The sequence below is a fragment of the Odocoileus virginianus genome, chromosome 30, assembly GCF_023699985.2.
Source record: "Odocoileus virginianus isolate 20LAN1187 ecotype Illinois chromosome 30, Ovbor_1.2, whole genome shotgun sequence".
Lineage (NCBI taxonomy): Eukaryota > Metazoa > Chordata > Mammalia > Artiodactyla > Cervidae > Odocoileus > Odocoileus virginianus.
Window position 1 is genome coordinate 37,134,696 of NC_069703.1, and position 17,271 is coordinate 37,151,966.

The 17,271-nt window shown below is 49.9% G+C and overlaps 1 protein-coding gene and 1 pseudogene across 2 annotated transcripts; both read left to right on the forward strand.

Annotated features, from left to right (window-relative positions):
* The first annotated feature begins 28 nt into the window (after positions 1-28).
* Positions 29-15,430, forward strand: CATSPER4 (cation channel sperm associated 4). Of its 2 annotated transcripts, XM_020909223.2 has the most exons (11): positions 30-189; positions 316-390; positions 879-1,022; positions 3,907-4,008; positions 10,624-10,721; positions 10,862-10,982; positions 11,204-11,337; positions 12,618-12,789; positions 13,554-13,765; positions 14,086-14,251; positions 14,967-15,430. In XM_020909223.2, exons 1-11 carry the CDS (start codon positions 118-120, stop codon positions 15,012-15,014), a joined length of 1,344 nt encoding a protein of 447 aa, XP_020764882.1. In that variant the 5' UTR covers positions 30-117; the 3' UTR covers positions 15,015-15,430. The 2 variants fall into 2 exon arrangements, with proteins under 2 accessions (XP_070315066.1, XP_020764882.1); XM_070458965.1 differs by lacking the exon at positions 14,967-15,430 and having other exon boundaries at positions 29-189; positions 13,554-13,774; positions 14,086-14,172.
* LOC110147610 (large ribosomal subunit protein uL30 pseudogene) lies at positions 5,313-10,611 on the forward strand (annotated as a pseudogene).
* Positions 15,431-17,271: the final 1,841 nt, after the last annotated feature.

A 17,271-nucleotide genomic window follows, 5' to 3' on the forward strand; every position in this document is an offset into this window, starting at 1 on the left:
TGATGGAATGCGGATAGCTGGGGGGGTCACAGAGGCCTCTGTGATATCACCACGAGGGGCGGGCAGGCGCGCTTGGAGTGACGTTTCTTTGAGGAGTGAGGGGGGAGACTGAGCAATATGTCAGATAACCAGAGGAGCTGGTGGCAGCAGTGGACCGACACCACCTACATCAAACCTCTGAACCGCTTGGTAGGCGGCCCCTGCCTGGCTGCACTGCCCAGGCTGGGCATGCCGGGGTGGGATGGGGCATGAGAGGACTGGACTGGGTCTGGAGGGGCATGGGCTGCCCTGATGGCCCCCTCCTCACCCTTGCAGAGGGCCGCTCAAGAGCCCTACCAGCGGCCAGAGGAGCAAGTGCTCATCAACCGCCGAGACATCACCAGCAGAAAGGTAAGGCTGAGGCTGAGCCTGCAGCCTGTCGGGGGGCTTGCAGCCATCCTCACCCCCACAGTGACCCCTCTGCTGCGGTATCCATGGGGCAGCAGGCCCTCAGAATAACTGCCCCTTCTGCTTCTAAACATCCCAGCAGGGATCCCTGCAGTGACCCACTCCCCAACCATGATATGTTAGTAACTGCCTGACTGTGACCCTCACAGGACCCCCCCTATAATGAGAGCCACTCCCCAGCAGAGACCCCCAAAAGAGTCTCCCTTGCAATGACCCCAACAAGGACCCCCCTCAACCAGGAGTGACCCACTTTTAGTGACTATTTAGGTAATAACCTCTACACTGATGCCCCTGATTCCATGATCCCCTCTCACGCAACTTCTCCCCCTAGAAGTGGCCCCCATGGGTCCCTATTCACTGAGAGCAAACTTCCAGGCAGAGGCCTCCTATGGTGACACCTGCCTGAAGGAAGGTCCCCCGTCCTCTCCCAGGATGCCTGGGACATGCAGGAGTTCATCACGCGCATGTATGTCAAGCAGCTTCTCCGACACCCAGCCTCCAAGGTGCTGCTGGCCGTGCTGCTGGTGGTCAACGCCATCACCATCGCGCTCCGCACCAACTCCATGCTTGGCCAGGTGGGACTCCAGCCTGAACCCTCCTCTCACTCATCTCACAGGGGCTGGGGCAAGGCACCTCCCTCCCTGGGCCTCAGACTCCTTATCTTTTCATGATGGTTGGATGGGATGATTTTCAAGGACCTGTCAGCACTGAGATCAGGGAAGACTTTGTGGTGGAAGGGGCCCAGCTTTGAGAAATGCTTTAGATTTGCAGAGGAAGGAAAGGAGAAAAACATTGTGAGCAGAGGCAGGCCAATGGGTGTCTTGTGGGAAAGGGTATCCCATTTTAATCAATAATCACTGAGCAAGAATCACTCTGCAGCAGATACTGTGCTCTGTGCCAGGTGTGACTACAACAGACCAAGGTCTGTCTCAGACAGACACCACAAACATATCATTGCAAATGCCTGGGTGTCACAGAGTGTGTGGAAGCTCAAAGGAGGCATTGGACCTAATCTTGGGGCCAGGAGGGCTTCCTGGAGAAAGGGACATTTAAGTGGAGAATAAAGAATGAGCAGGTGTTGGCCAGGCAGAAAGAGGTTGAGAAGAATGTTTTGGGCAGAAGAAGTGAGTTCTGGGTATCCAACTTGAACTCCACTATGACTTGGGTCTTACCCTTGAGGTTTTAATTTCCTACAAGGAGTCCACCACATACGTGAATTGTCCTATTGAAAGCCAGTGTTTTTAAAATGTTCCTATGTGGTGACTGGTAAGTTCAGAGAGGCAGTCAACAGCCAGATCACACAACATCTTCAAGTTATATTAAGGAGGATGTCTTTGGAAAGCCAAGGTTTGTTTTTTTATTTTTTACTTTTATTTTTAAATTGAAGTATCATTGATTTACAGTGTTGTGTTAATTTCTGCTGTTTGGCAGTGATTCAGTTATGCATGCATATATACATTTTATATTCTTTTCCATTAAGGTTTATCATAGGATATTAATATAGTCTCCTATGCTATACAGTAGGACCTTGATGTTTATCCAGGCAAGCCCGGCTTTAAAGTATGGCAACGTGAGAGTGATTGGCATCCAGGGAGCTGGTTGCCAAAGCTCAAGGAATGGATGAGCTTGCCTGGGACTGAGTACTGAGTGAGAAGGGGGGGCCAAGACAGAGGTCTCTGAGAAGAGCCTCTAAGTAAAGGGCAGAAAATAGAAGAGGAGATGCAAAAGGGTAGTAAGGAGGAGCTGCTGGAGGAGTGAGAGGATCCCCGGGAGAGTACGTTACCAAGGGAGCAAGCACAGCGTTAGATCTGGCTAGGACAGGAGGCCAGAAAAGGACTCTGAAACATCCCTTGGATCTTGCCCTTGTGACCTTGACAGGAGCTAATTCTGATGTGGTGAAGGCAGAAACCCACCTGCCAGGGTTTGCAGAAAGAGTGACTGGGGGGCAGATCAAAACCCATCAATGGATCATGAAAACAATTCAGAATGCAGGTAGCGGCATTTTGATGTAGAATGAAATAAAATGAAAAAGAATGAAGTAGAAACTGTGGTGGGGAAGAGAGGGAGGGGAGGAGCCAGAGGGAGAGAAAGCATTATGGAGTGAAATATATATTTCTTTGAGTCCAAGTCAAAAATGCTAAGAAAGCCTGGTAGAGGGTGTGTGCCGTGAAGCTCAGATCCTAGAGACCTGTGAACGCCAGACTGGTTTTGTACCTCACTCTGCAGGCCATAGGGAGTCATGGAAGATTTGTGGGTAAAGAAGGCAACTCTGATTTAGCCACAGATGCTCATGACTTGCAGAGGGCAGGGCGACTGTTCAGGAAGCTCTTTCAATAAACAGTAAGGAGAGCCTCTTGCCACCTGTGGCCAATGGGGTAGAACTGAAGGGAAAGACAAAGGGAAGGAAAAAGCCTTTCCTTGTTTTAGGTAGACACCTCTAGCCCATGATGCCATTTGGGAATTTGGAACAGGCTGGAAGCCCATAAACTTCAGCTTCCATCTGAACTTAAGAAGCTCTGCCCAGGGAATTCCGTGGTGGTCCAGTGGTTGAGACTCCATGCTTCCACTGCAGGGGGCATGGGTTCAATCCCTGGTCAGGGAAGTAAGATCCCACATGCTGTGCAGCGTGGCCAAGAGAAAAAAAAAAGCTCTGTCCAGCCTCACGATGGCTGGTGGATGGAGCTGGTGGCAAGGTGTGGGGAGCAGGAGGCTTGAAGCCCTGAGTCTGTGGGCCACAGAGGTAAAGAAAAGGGGGAGCCAGGTGACTTTTGTAACTGGCAAGTGGAATCGGGGGGCTGGGAGCTGTTCATGTCACAAACAACAGCAGTGTCACAGCTGAACAGGAGATGGCATGAAAGTGAGTTGTTTTAAACAGAATTCAGAATCATGGAGTCATCCATCCATCAATCCATCCACCCCGGGAGCATGTCTTGGACCCATGTGTAGGGGGATACTCAGGAGTTTGGTCAAGCCAAGCCTGGGGATTTGGGAGCTGGTGCAGCCGGAGTGGTGGAGACAGCCAAAGAAGCAAGGATGGGACTTGGTGTCCTCCAACTCAAGGGCCAGGGCTTTTCCTCCAATCCTGGAGTCTGTTCTGCCTTTCTCCACCTCCCTTTTCCTACTCTAGAGGTTAGGGACAAAGGTTTGTAGTCGGACAACAATCTTTATCACTAAATGTTTGAACTTGGGCACCTCTCTGATTCCTCAAGTGCAAGATGGGAATAAAAACTACTTTGCAGGACGATGGTGATGGTAACGTGAAATAAGTTTGTGGTTTTAAGAATGGTGCCTGGCACGTATGTGCAAGGGATAATTTAAAGGGAACTACAAAGATGCTGAGGCTGAAGAGCAATAAGAATCTGGGCCTCCCCTTCCCTACAGATGTCCTCTGTCCCTGGTCTTGCCACGGCCCCGCTCCACTGACCTCTCTGCCCTTCTTTCTCTCTGTCTTTCATATAGAAACACTATGAGTTGTTCTCTACCATAGATGACATTGTGCTGACCACCCTTATCTGCGAGCTGCTTCTCGGCTGGTTAAATGGTTTCTGGATTTTCTGGAAGGTGAGATCCTGGGCCCTCCCTGCCATCACCTCTACTCCTCCTTTGGGTTGGCACCCCATCCTGTCCTCACCACTGTGTACCTGGCCTTCCTGAAACCTGAGGAGTGTGTGTGTGTGTGAGTGCATGTGTATGTTCATGCGCATGCATGAAGAAAGACCGACTTCTGAGATGTCTGTGATGTGACAGAAAGTAATTTGTACTGGAAGTGCAGGCTTCCTGGGTCCCCATTCCTGATCCAGCTTTCCCTAGTTCTGTGCTCTTGGGAAAACCTTGACTTGCTTATCAGAGAAATGCAACTGAGAGTATCCACCTTAATTTACCCCTGGGTTGGGAAGATCCACTAGAGGAGGGCCTGGTAACCCACTCCAGTATTCTTGCCATGGACAGAGGAGCCTGGTAGGCTACAGTCCATAGGGTTGCAAAGAGTCAGACATGGCTGAAGTAACTTCGCACACACACACACACACACACACCTTAATTTACCCCTCAAGAGCAGAGGGGTCAGCAGAGATTTTCTGTAAAGGGTGTTGACCTTAAAAATAATTAAGTCAGTTATTTTACCAGCAAAACAAAATGGGGGCTTTACATGGGAATAGAAGAGGATTTGCAATTCAGGACTAGCAAGCTATAGCAAAAGGCACAGCAAGTCCAAAATGGAGAGGAATGTTATTTTATGGAAAAAAAGGAGGCAGTTAGGAGAGGTTGATTTGAACCAAAGTATGTTGGAGAAAAGTGAGAGTGCAGGGTGAGATGGTCTTATTAACTGAGTTGCTAGAATGCTAGATTTCTTGCAGGAGATGCTATGTACCTCTTTTCCTGTGGGGCCTATAATTGATGATTCTTTCCCCTTTAGTGATTATTCTGTTGAGTCTGTAATTAACAATTCTTCCTGTAATCGACCAGTAATCTAGTGGTACTGCATGGGAGCGCCCCCTTTTGGCCATCCTATTGCATTGCAGGGAGGTTTCCCTATGATTTTCTCAAGGGCCAGGTAAATATTTTAAGTTTTGCGGGCCATATAGTCTCTTGCAAACACTCTTCTCTGCTATGAGAGCACAGAGTAGCCATAGACAGTATATAGACAAATGAGCATGGCTATGTTCCAGGTAACTTTTATTTGTGGATACTGACATTTTGAACTTTAAATTTTACATGTAATGAAATATTATTTTCCTTTTGATTTCTCCCCAACCATTTAAAAACATTAAAATCATTCTAAATCCATGGGTCTTAAAAAAAAAAGAGGCTGCTGGTCAGATTTGTCCTTGAGCTATAGGTCGCTGACTCCTATTTGGGAGAGTATCAAAAAGATATCTGGGTAGGAACACCCTCTTTCCCGGCTGGAACCATGGAGGGTGCAGAAGAGAAGAAAAAGAAGGTTCCTCCTGTGCCAGAAACCCTTAAGAAAAAGTGAAAGAATTTCGCAGAGCTTAAGATCAAGCGCCTGAGAAAGAAGTTTGCCCAAAAGATGCTTTGAAAGGCAAGGAGGAAGCTTATTTATGAAAAAGCTAAGCATTACCACAAGGAATACAGGCAGATGTACAGAACTGAAATTCGAATGGCTAGGATGGCACGAAAAGCTGGCAACTTCTATGAACCCGCAGAACCCAAATTGGCATTTGTCATCAGGATCAGAGGTGTCAACAGTGTGAGCCCAAAGGTTCGAAAGCTGCTGCAGCTCCTTCGCCTCTGGCAGATCTTCAATGGCACCTTTGTGAAGCTCAACAAGGCATCAGTTAACATGCTGAGAATTGTGGAGCCATACATTGCATGGGGGTGCCCAAATCTGAAGTCTGTAAATGAATTGATCTACAAGCGTGGTTATGGCAAAATCAACAAAAAGCGAATTACCCTGACAGACAATGCATTGATTGCTCAATCTCTTGGGAAATACGGAATCATCTGCATGGAGGATCTGATTCATGAGATCTATACCGTTGGAAAATGTTTCAAAGAAGCAAACAACTTCCTGTGGCCCTTTAAATTGTCTGCTCCACGAGGTGGAATGAAGAAAAAGACCACCCATTTTGTAGAAGGTGGAGATGCTGTCAACAGGGAAGACCAGATCAACAGGCTTATTAGAAGGATGAACTAAGGTATCTGCCAGGATTATTTTTGTAATCTGGTCCGTTAGTAAACAATTGAAACAAACAAAAAAAAAAGATCTGGGTGGGAACAGATCTTAACATTATGTAAAACGAAACAAAGACTCAAATTCTTTGTTTAAATAGGACTTCTAGAGTCAAAGGATTTCTGGATTTTCTGTCAAGGGATTTATCTTCCTTTGGGCATGTGCAAGAAGAATCTTTAAAAAAATTACCCATCAAATCTTTATACCTTCTTAAAAAGGAAGCATCACTTAAATACCATTATCAGGACAACCAACTAGAATTATAAGCTTTCCAGGGCTTAGAAGTGTCACTTCATAGAACACAGAATGTAGAACCTAGAACAATCTTTCTAAAGTATGGATGTCTTAAAGCCTGCTTGTGAGAACAACACTTGGGAGGGTATTTATTAACAGAAAATAGAATAGGATGATGCATATTTACTTGTCTCCATGGTGGAGGGGAGAATAGGTACCATGATTTTGTGAATATTTCAATGTATCACTTCAGGATACAGGCAGATATTTGTTCCCTAAGAGAGAGCATTTCTTACGTGAAAGTAGCCCTGAGATTTCTTTTGTTGCCCGTAGAAATTGTTCAGAGGCTAGATAAGAAATTCAGGCAAGACTTTGTTAGGGCCTCTGCAGTAGCAGTGGGGAGTGAGAACAAGTAACAGTTTCCTTTGCTCATCTTTCCGGACTCCTTATATGAGGTGAGGGTAGTGGTGTGACCAGGGGTCAGACTGGAGGGGCGGTTTAGGTGGTTTGACTGCCCTTTTGGTGGTGGTGTGTGCAGGAGGCATGTGCAAGTACTGCTTTTGTTTACTGCTTTTGACCCCTTGTGTTTGCTCCCAACCCCCCGCTTTTGCTCCAGCTCTTCAGAAGTAGCATTTGGACTGTTGGTCTTTTTGTATCTTGTTGTCCATAATTTGCCCCAACTGCTCCTGCAGGCAGTTATTTTTAGTCTCTTACAGTTTATTTGTATTGCTTGAGGAAGTCTGTCCAGGTGCAAGCATTGCAGCAAAGGGTTCCAGGTTCCAGCCTGTCTCATTTGCAGGAGCAGTTAGGAGGGCCTGCACTTTCGAGGCTAAACTCTAGCGTTTCATCAGCACAAGAGAATGCGAGCAAATTTTGTGTTCTTCCCAGCCACTCTGCGTATCTCCTCAAGGACAAGATTTCTCACCCTTGGCACTGTTGACATAATTGGCCTAGATAATTCTTTATTGGGAGGGGACTGTCCTGTGCATTGCAGAATGTTTAGCAGCATTCTTGGCCTCTACCCGTTAGATGCCATTACCATCTTCCTAGCTGTGACAATCAAGGATACCTCCAGACACTGCCAAACGTGCTCTGGAAGGCAAAACCGCTCTCCAGAACTGATGGCTGAAAACGAATGTCCCAAACCCTAACCTTTATCTGGGGCCAGCCTCCCAGTGCCAAAAGCCAAAGCTTGTTAGAGACCCTCTGCCGTCTTCTTCCCCACTCCCAGCCCCTCTCCTGGTCCCAGTATACAAGGACTCCCCACTTAATGGGTGGATGGAAAGGGAGAAGGCAGGGGAGGGAGGAAAATCTGCAAGTTAATATCTCAAATATTACCCAGCCACATGGGGATCCCCAAAGTTGCACCCCCAGTGCTCATGTGGCTCCTGTCTCCTTACCTCTACAGTCTATTAATTACTATTTTGCCACCTAACTTTCTCAGTTTTCTTGCCACCTCTGCAGCTCTGGTACCCCATTCTAGTTCCTGTCTTGTCTTCTCACCAGGGTGTTGCTATGGCTTCCAGTGTACCCCATCTGCCATCAAAATAGTTTTCCCAAAGCCCAAGACAGAGTACCCTTAAACATTCCAGTGGCTTCCAATTGTTTACAGGATCAGGTCTAAATGCCTCATTGTGATATGACCCGTGTTCTTGGCCTTCTCCAATCAATAGAAACTGACTGGAGGCCAGACAAGAGATTCAGGCAAGGCCTTCTAGGGCCCCCGCTGCTGCAGAGGGGAAGGAGAACGTGTAACAGACTGTCTTGTTCCTTCAATCCCTGACCTGTGAGGCAAGGTTGTTCCCTACATGGGGTGGGGGTAGGGGTGTGTCTGGGGTCAGACTGGAGGGATGACTTAGGTGGTTTGCCCATCCCTTAGGTAGTGTTGTGTGCAGGGGGCATGTGCAATACCCTGATTTTGCTCCCAGCATCCTGTTTTTGCTCCTGCTCTTTAGAAGTGGCTAATTGAGTTTTTTGGTCTTTTGGTATCCAGAATTTCTCCCGTCTGCACATGCACTTAGTTATTTTTAGTCCCATATAGTTTCTTTGTATTTTGTTGCTGGAGTAGAGGTGTGTCCAGGTGCAAGCATTGCAGCACTGTAGCAAAGAGTGCCAGGTCCCAGCCTGTCTCAGCTGTGCTTAAGGCTTTCTGTGAAATGGCTCCTATCTGCTTTTGCAGACTTATCACCCCTCGCCTCACCCTTGGGTGTTCCAGCTACATCAAGCTGCTTGTAGTGACATTCCTAAAGACACACAAGTGTGCACACACGCACATACACATATATACACACACTGCTGTTGCTCACTTTCATGCCTTTGTCCATGCTGACACCTAGTCTATGAACGCTCCTTACCACTTACTCACTTGCTTTTCTCCTACTTATAGTTTAAGACTCCTTCAGATGTCTCCTCTTCCAGGAAGTCTTCTTGTTTCTCCTAAGCTAGGTTAGTTGTTGCTCTGTTTCCTTAACACTCTGTACTCACCTCTCAGTTCAGTTCAGTCACTCAGTCATATCCGACCCTTTGTGACCCCATGGACTGCAACACGCCAGGCCTCCCTGTCCATCACTAACTCCCGGAGTCTGTCACCAGGAGTTAAAATTTACTGTCTGTCCACCTCCCTCAAAATAGCCTATGAGCTCAGCAGGGCAGAAGTCCTGTATCTTCAGGATCTGATTTGAGGTGTGGCATATAGTAGGAGCATAATATTGAATGGATACAGGGATGGATCTATAGGCAGGCAGCCTTGTGTCTCCTTGTGTTTGTTTAGGCACCAACACTCTGAATGTGACATACCAGGAGGTCTTGTGTTTATTGAACTGCCCAATAAATTTAAGAACTTTTTTCCCATTAAAGTAATTTTTTCAAAATAAAATAGTTTTCTTTTTGGAACTTCCCTGGTGGTCCAGTGGCTAAGATTCCATGTTCCCAATGCAGGAAACCCAGGTTCAATCCCTGGTCAGGAAACTAGATCCCACATGCTGGAACCAAGTCTTGTTGCAGCCAAATAATATTTTTTCAAAACGGGGGAAAAAAAAATTTTTCTTTTTTTTTTTTAGTTCTACCACTTTATTGCTACCAACCCATCTCCCTCCATCCTCGTGCACACATGCTCAGTCATGTAACCCCATGCACTGCAGCCCGCCAGGCTCCTCTGTCCATGGACTTTTCCAGGCAAGAATACTGGAGTGGGTTTTCTTTTTGAATATTTAATGCAGCTACATATTGGTCAAAACTGTCCTGGAAGGAGCAAACAAAATCCTTGTTTCTACTCTGTCCCTTCATCCCTTTCCCCTACCCCCACCCTCTTCAGATAATCTTTGTTATTTATAATCTCGTTTATCCTCCTAGTGTTTATTTTGCAATCATAAGCAAATATGTATATATTCTTAGTCCTCCCTTCCCAGACAGTAGCGTAGCGTAAATGCTGTTGTACACTTTACTTTCGTCATTTAATGGGTCTTTCTGTGTCAGTACATGGAGACCTTTCTCACTGTTCTGTACTCCATTGAATGAATGTGCAGTAGTTTAGCCAGCCAGTGTTCTATTATAATTGTTGGACACTTCAGTTATTTTCAGCCTTCTACAAATGTCATTTTGTAGTTGTACCAGAGTTTGTGTGGAATGGATTTCTAGAAGTGGGATCACTGGTCGAAGGTAAAGGCAGACTGTTTATTAGAGAAAATCTCCCCCGTAGTGGTTGTGTCTGAATTTGTCATGCCTGTGAGCTTCCCTCCTGCGTCTGTATTCTAAAGGAGCTTGTGCTGTGTTGGACACGGGGCTTGCAAACTGTGCCTTTACAGTGAGAGTTAGCTCACCTCTGAAGTGGCTATTGAAGCCCTGTTCCTTAGCGTTTTCATTTATGTTCATTTTATTAACTGTAGTCTGTGTCCCACAAAGCTGGAGCATCCAAACACTCTCAGGTCACCTAATTGCAGGGCAAAGCCTTTGTCAACGGCACACTAGCCAAGGTGGGCGATAATCAGCTTAGGAACTGGCGTGTGTGAGGGGCTCGACTGTGTGTTCAGACACTGCACTTGGCTGTGGACACGTGTATGAGACAGCGAGCGCGTAGGTGTTTTGTGGCATGTTTGGGGGGCGACAGCAGGACTGCAGTGAATGGCACGTGACTGGCCCGGCTCCGAGAGCACCGTGGAGTCCCCCATCCTGAGGGTGTGGGGAGGGCAGACCCAGGATGAACCCATGGGCTGGGCCTGACAGACCCTGCTGGGGCTGGCCCACCCCCCCAGGACGGCTGGAACATCCTCAACTTCCTTATCATCTTTATCTTGCTCCTGGGGTTTTTCGTTACTGAACTCAATGCCGTCGCTATCACCTACACCCTCAGGTAAGCTGGGGACTCGGAATGAAGAAGGGACCTGTCTGGATCCTGGGAGGGAGGGGAGGGGATGGTTGCAGGTGGGGCGATGGTGGGGGGGGGGGGTGTTGGGAAGGGCCGAGGGGGCGCCCTGAGAGGCTCTGCCGCAGGGCGCTTCTTCTGCTGCACTTGTGCGTGGGGGTGGAGCCTCTGGCCCGGATCATTCGCGTCATCCTGCAGTCGGTGCCCGACATGGCCAACATCATGGTCCTCATCCTCTTCTTCATGCTGGTCAGTGCCCTCCCCTGCCCCCAGCCGCCCCCCCCCCCCCTTTCCTGAACAGGCCCCTGGGTCTCTGGGGATACAGGGTGTCTGGAGCAGAAAGAAGGAGGCTTTGGGGATGGGAGGAGGAAAGGCCTGCCTCCCTGCGATTCCCCTGGCAGCTTCTCTGCATGTGCTGTGTCCCAGGCCTGTGGGTGAAGTCCGCGGCGGGTCTCCCGTCTCTCTGGCAGGTGTTCTCCGTGTTTGGGGTCACTCTCTTTGGTGTGTTCGTGCCCAAGCATTTCCAGAACATTCAGGTTGCCCTGTATACCCTCTTCATCTGCATCACCCAGGATGGCTGGGTGGACATCTACAGTGACTTTCAGTGAGTGCCCATGGGGCTTCCGGGCCCCCAGTCCAGCTGAGCTAGGCAATGAGGGGCTGGGGCATCCAGGGGCAGAAAAAACTACCTGGGGAGGGAGAAGGGCTCTCAGGTGGGAGTGAGGCTCCAGGGCTTGGGATGAGGGTGGCAGGAGGTGGGGGGAGGGTGCCTGGGGCTTTAAACTGGAGAAAAGCGGACTCCTGGGGCTGGGACCTCTAGCTTTGTAATCTACTTGAAGCCTTGTCCCTATGAAACTCCATGTATTCAAAGGCCCGCGGCAGTCTTGTTCATGGACCACAGTCTCCCTTCATGCTCAGCAGTTGGGCAGCTTGGCCTTGGGCCAGGCAGCAGGCCTGTGGTTGCATCTAGGGTCCCAAGGCAGCTCCCAGTCCACACTGGAGCCCACCAGACTGCCTCGACTCCTAGGAATGTAAGGTCTCATTTTATTCATTTTGAGACCCACTGTCCAAGGTCATGTTTGGCCACAGAGGGCTGCCTGGGTTCTGTTCTTTACCTCTTTCCATTTAGCCCAAATCCTACTTGTTTCCAGGCCATTTCAGGGGCTTGATCCCCCTGACTGATTTCTTTTTATCTCCCTCGTGTGAAAGTAGAAGCCCAGTTGGTAAAGGGGCTTCTACTCTCATTACCCATTATGTTATAGACAGTGGACAAGTCATGGAATGTGCGATAAAGGTGGCCTGGGCTTTTGAGTCTTTGCTCCACTGTACTAACCATGCAACCTTCTGAGCCTCAGTTTCCTCATCTGTCAACTGGAGATTATAATACGATATTTAACCATGTCATGGGTTGCTCTGAGGATTAGTAGAGACTGGCATTGTGCACACACATTCACACATTCACATGTGTAGCAAGAGAGCGAAAGCTATTATTTGGGAAAATATTTTATGGAAGGTTTGCAATAGGTATTAACGGTGGTGGGATCTTTTTCCTGTTCATTTTCCCTCTGATTTTTCTATCATGAACCTGAGTTATAATAAGAATGACATGATAAAGAGTACAGCCAGTAGCTGAAATTTGATAATGCTGGTGTATGAATCCTCACCTTGCAGGGCTGGCTTGAGGACAGCCCACTGGCAGTACAGCGGATGCTCATTCAAGAGCAGCTGTGGGGACAGTTAGGAGTCAGGCCTTAGATCTGCACAGCAGCAGGGAGGCGACAGAAGTCCCAGTAGGCTTTGAGATAATTTCTCCCATCTCGTAGATGAGGAAACTGAGGCCCAAAGGGCCAGGGAGGTGATAGGGTCCCTGACTGCCATCTCCAGGATGGAGACAAGAGAGTACGGAGTGGAGATTGGGGGCGCCATCTACTTTGCCATCTTCATCACCATCGGTGCCTTCATTGGCATCAACCTGTTGGTCGTCGTGGTGACCACCAATCTGGAGCAAATGATGAAGGCAGGACAGGGGCAACAGCATCAAATAGACTTCAGTGAGGTGAGTGAGATAGGGAGGGCAGAGGGGGGAAGGGGAGAGTGTATATGAGTGCTACCTTGAGTGTGTGTGTGTGAGTGAGTGTGCTCACACATTTGAGGGCCTAAAGAAAGCCAAGCCTGAGGCCTAAAGGCAGCAACCCTCACTTTGAGTGCCAACTCACCAACTGGGGCTTCTAAGGGGTGTGGCGTTCCTAGATGTCTTGCTCTGTGACAACTTGAAAGTGAGCAGCTGGGAGGCCTTAGGGCATTTAAACCAATCTAAACCTCAGTTTCTTCTTCTATAAAATTGAAGTGATGATAATTCTATGTACTTCATAGGGCTATTATGAGAATTTCATGGGTCAGTGAACAGTACTTGGCACATATTAAGAACTCGATGAACATTAGCTATAGTGTTACTCATCCAGGGGTAGAGCTTCCGAAAGGTGGGGAGTATTGTATAAAGTGTTGAGGGCTGTGGACTGTGACCCGAGAGTATTTAGGGTTTCAGAGGTTTGCTGGGTAGGGTTTATCAGGAGGGAAATGATGGGGGATGCATTAAGTTGTGGAAAGGGGTGAGAATTTTCAGAGGTGAGGGACAGACTGCTGCATTTCAAGTTGAGCTCCCACAGTCAAGGAGGGGAGGCTAAGACTGGTTGGAGCTGAAACGAGGGGCATGAGAACCCTGGCATCCTGAGACTCGTCTCCCCTGAAGTCAAGCAGGAAGGGGCCAGGGGAGGGGGTCCCGGCAAAGCTATCCTTCCCTCTCCACTCTCCCTTCCCCAGGTAGACAACAAGAAGGGAAATGGGAATAACAAGCTGCCGCTGGTGCACTGTGCAGTGGCCCGTTCGGAGATGCCTGGCGTCCCCCAAGAGCCATTTATGGGGGGCCCCCTGACAAACCTCTCGGAAAGGACATGTGACAACTTTTGCCTGGTGCTCGAGGCGATACAGGAGAACCTGATGCAATACAAGGAGATCCGCGATGAGCTCAACACGTAGGGCGGGTACTGGGGGTACCCCCCGAGTCTCATGAGTCAGGGCTGAGTGGACCCTCAGATTCTTCTGGCCTCACACCCTCATTGATAATGGGGACCCTGGGACCCAGAGCGGTTAAGTGACTTGCCCAGCCCCCACCCCCAGCCTGTCTGTGCAGGATATATATCTCCTTGTAATCTCACAGGGGGCCTTGAGCCTTGGCCTGGGTCTCTATCAGAGTCAAGGAGGGGAGGGCGCAGGGGGCTGGACCCCAGGGGAGAGATGGAGGGGCCGCCCCCCAGCCCCCTCCCTTGGAACGCACTCACCCCTCCACCTTCAGGATAGTGGACGAGGTCCGCTCCATCCGCTTCAACCAGGAGCAGGAGGAGGAGCTACTGCAGAGGCGCTTGTCATGGAACATATCCTTGGAGAGCAAGTCCTCCGTGGACATCCGTGAGATGACTCGCGAGCAAGACTTGATCACCGCGCTCGTCAACAGGAAAAAGGTGCAGCTTCTCAGCTTCCCTCTCCTACCCAATCAGTGCTCACCCCTCACCTCACCCAGCCCAGCCACCACTCCCTTAGTCAAGGTTTCTGACTCTTTCACGGTCTGGCCCGCCCCCCTGGGCTCCCAGGCACCCCAGCAGTCACTGCCCATCTGGTTAGATTTCAGCTTTTCTGGGAGGCCCAGGGCTCCACACACTAAGCCATCTTGGTCTTCAGCGCCCTCAAGCTTCCTCTTAAGGGGACTTGAGCAGCTCAGTTCCTGCTTGGTGGCAGATGCTTAGGTCCACCAGGGGGGCATAGGACCCCCCAGGTCTTGTCAGGTACGTAGAGGAGCAGCCTCCTGAGGGAGGAAAATTCTAGGGAGAAAAAGGCCATGCCCCGCTCCAGGGATCTTCCTGAACCAGGGATCAAATCCACATCTCTTGCATTGGCAGGCGGGTTCTTTGCCCCTGGCACCACCTGGGAAGCCCCATAGAACAAGGCACATTCCCACACATTTCGTTTCCTTCTCTGCTTCCCATCCCATCTGACCTGGGAGCCTTATGGGTGTCTGTGGCCTGAGAGGAGAGCTCCACGGTCAGAGAGGAGACTAACAGACGGGAAGGACTTCCCTGGGAAGCCGGGATGAGCCGCTGTTGAGCTGGAGGAGGGGAGTAAGGGAGCCTCTGCCATGTCGGCGGCGGGGAATTGACAAGAAGACCTCTTGGTTTGCAGGTTCAGGAATCCAACACAAATGTTAACAAACACAAGACCAGCCGCTGAGAGGGCAGTGCAGGAGCCAATGGGCATGAGCGCACACCCAGCTGCTGCATCTTCCTGCATCACTAGCATGACTTGGCACATCCTGGCCTGAGCCCATCCTCTGCCTTACACCTGGGCAGATGCCTGGGGATGGAAGGGGGCGGTATCTCTAGGACTTGGGCCTGTGAGACCCCAGGTCCAGAGGAGCACGGATGGAGAAGGATAGTGGATAAGAGTGGGAGCCTTACAGCAAGGACGAGCCCACAAGGGGGTGCTGGCCAGGGCAGCCAGGATTTGCCCTCAGGATGGGCATCCCTGGTCCCCTGCTAGACCAGAACTAGATGGGGTCTAAGCAGGCCCAAGTACCAAGAGGAGAAAGATGAGGCCGGTGGGGCCAGGTATCATGTATCGACAATAAAGTTTTGTGTTGGGATTAATGTGTCTGACTGGTAGACCTCCAAAACCTTTGGGGGCAGCCTTGCCCCCTCAAAAGCCTCTTTCGTCAGACGAGAGAGTCACTGACTGTCCCCCAGAGCTTCCATTCTAATGGGATAGAGAATCTACAGCCTGAAAATTTTTGATTTAATGGTAGAGAGATAATTCCTGCCTAAATTTGAAGGGTGAAAGTCTGGTCTTCAGGGTTGGGAGTGCCTCTCTGATGGAAACACCTACCTCTCTCTCTCTGAAGGTGTAAAACACTGGTCCTCATTCTGGAGAGCTCTAGTCTCATGGGGTCACCACTGACCAAGTCATGCAGGTATGGAAACTCCATCCTGGGTCAATGGAGAATGAAATGTGGGTCCTGGCAGGCTCTCTGGAGGAGAAGAGCATGGAAGGCAGCAGGAGGAATTTGAGGCTCAGGTGAATGAAGTCTGGTAGAGAACTTGGGACCTGTGAGACCTCTTTGGGACCTTCACAGTAAGACCACTGAGAGCCACAGCAGGTCCCTGAGCTAGGCAATTCAGTCTGACAAAGTGGTGGCGGTGGTGGACACTATGAAGAGCTGACTTGATGGATGCTCATTCTTGGGTAAGTCACCAGGCCTCATTTTGCCCATTGGTGCAACTGGGAGAGGATAAGATTGAGCGCCAGTTCTAAAATCAAATGGCCAGAACTCAACTCCCTGGAGTTGGGAGGCTGATGAGATCAGCCATGTGACTGAGACTCAGGTTCCCTGCTGTTGTGTGAGAGAAAGACTGGAAGGCCCAGAGTTCTGCCCGGCTGTTCAGCATACACTGACAATTAGGGGCCTTGGGGACAGTCACCAGTTGGAATGGGAATCCCCAGAGGTCCACTGATTGCAGCTGATGGGAAACTCCACCCTTCATTCCCTCCCATGGGCATGGCTTCCAGCCCTGAAAAGCCCCCTGGGGCCTGCTGGGAAGGAGTCTGGAACACTAGGGCAGGGCTGGGACACTCAGCAGGCAGGTGGGAGGTCACACCAGCGCCAGCAGTTCCTCACAGTCTTGGAGGTGCTGTCTGTGCCTCCGTTTGGACCAGGACTCCCTGCCAGTGACCTCCGGGACTATCGACCGGCAGAACGATGGGCGGACAGTGGCTTTTGCTGCTGCTGCTGCTATTAATTGGGGATGGAGCCCTCCATCTTCCTGGTGAGTATCCACACACACCCTTTCCACCCATCCTTCTCTGGGGGCTCTCACAGCCCATCTTCTGGCTCACCAGGGAGGGGAAGCAGGTGGTGGAAGATGTTAGTGTCTGTCCCTAGGAAGAACTTATGTGAGCATAGCCATCTCCAACCCACCCCTAAATGATCTTAAGCCTTAGGGCACCCATGAGCTTGGGGGGCAGGGCAGGAACATGATGGGATGACCTCCAAAGAGCTTCTGGCTTGGCCTGTCCATCCTCACTCAAGACGCTATCCTCATCTACTTCCATGTCGTCTGTCATCTCAGCCATCTCCCCTTTTCTGTCTGTCCTTTCCATCTGCTCTGGGCCAGTAGCTAGGGGTTTCAATAGGCTAGTTCCCCCTCAATCTGGTCTAGAACTGAGGGCCCCTGCAGGGGCTTGGACCCCTGCTGCCCTCCCCTGCCCTACCCCAACTGCCACCGGCAATGTCTCACTGAGCCCAACAGAGGAGTGCAGCCCTGGATCCTGAGTTCATGGGACAGTGCAGGGGAAGATATGGGGAGCTGTCAGGAAACTGCATGTGTCATCAATCTCCTGAATCACGACTTTTTCCAAGACCGGGTGTTTCCTTGGCAAAATAATACCCAGGAAGCAGATACCAGTTTTGGTGAGAAGCACAGGAGGGGAAATC

Bases quoted from the DNA above. Each gene is read 5' to 3' on its own strand.
- CATSPER4 (XM_020909223.2), top strand. From the start codon at position 118: ATGTCAGATAACCAGAGGAGCTGGTGGCAGCAGTGGACCGACACCACC. The intron at 391-878 runs GTAAGGCTGAGG...GTCCTCTCCCAG, and splicing joins GAGACATCACCAGCAGAAAG to GATGCCTGGGACATGCAGGA. The intron at 12,790-13,553 runs GTGAGTGAGATA...TCCCTTCCCCAG, and splicing joins ATCAAATAGACTTCAGTGAG to GTAGACAACAAGAAGGGAAA.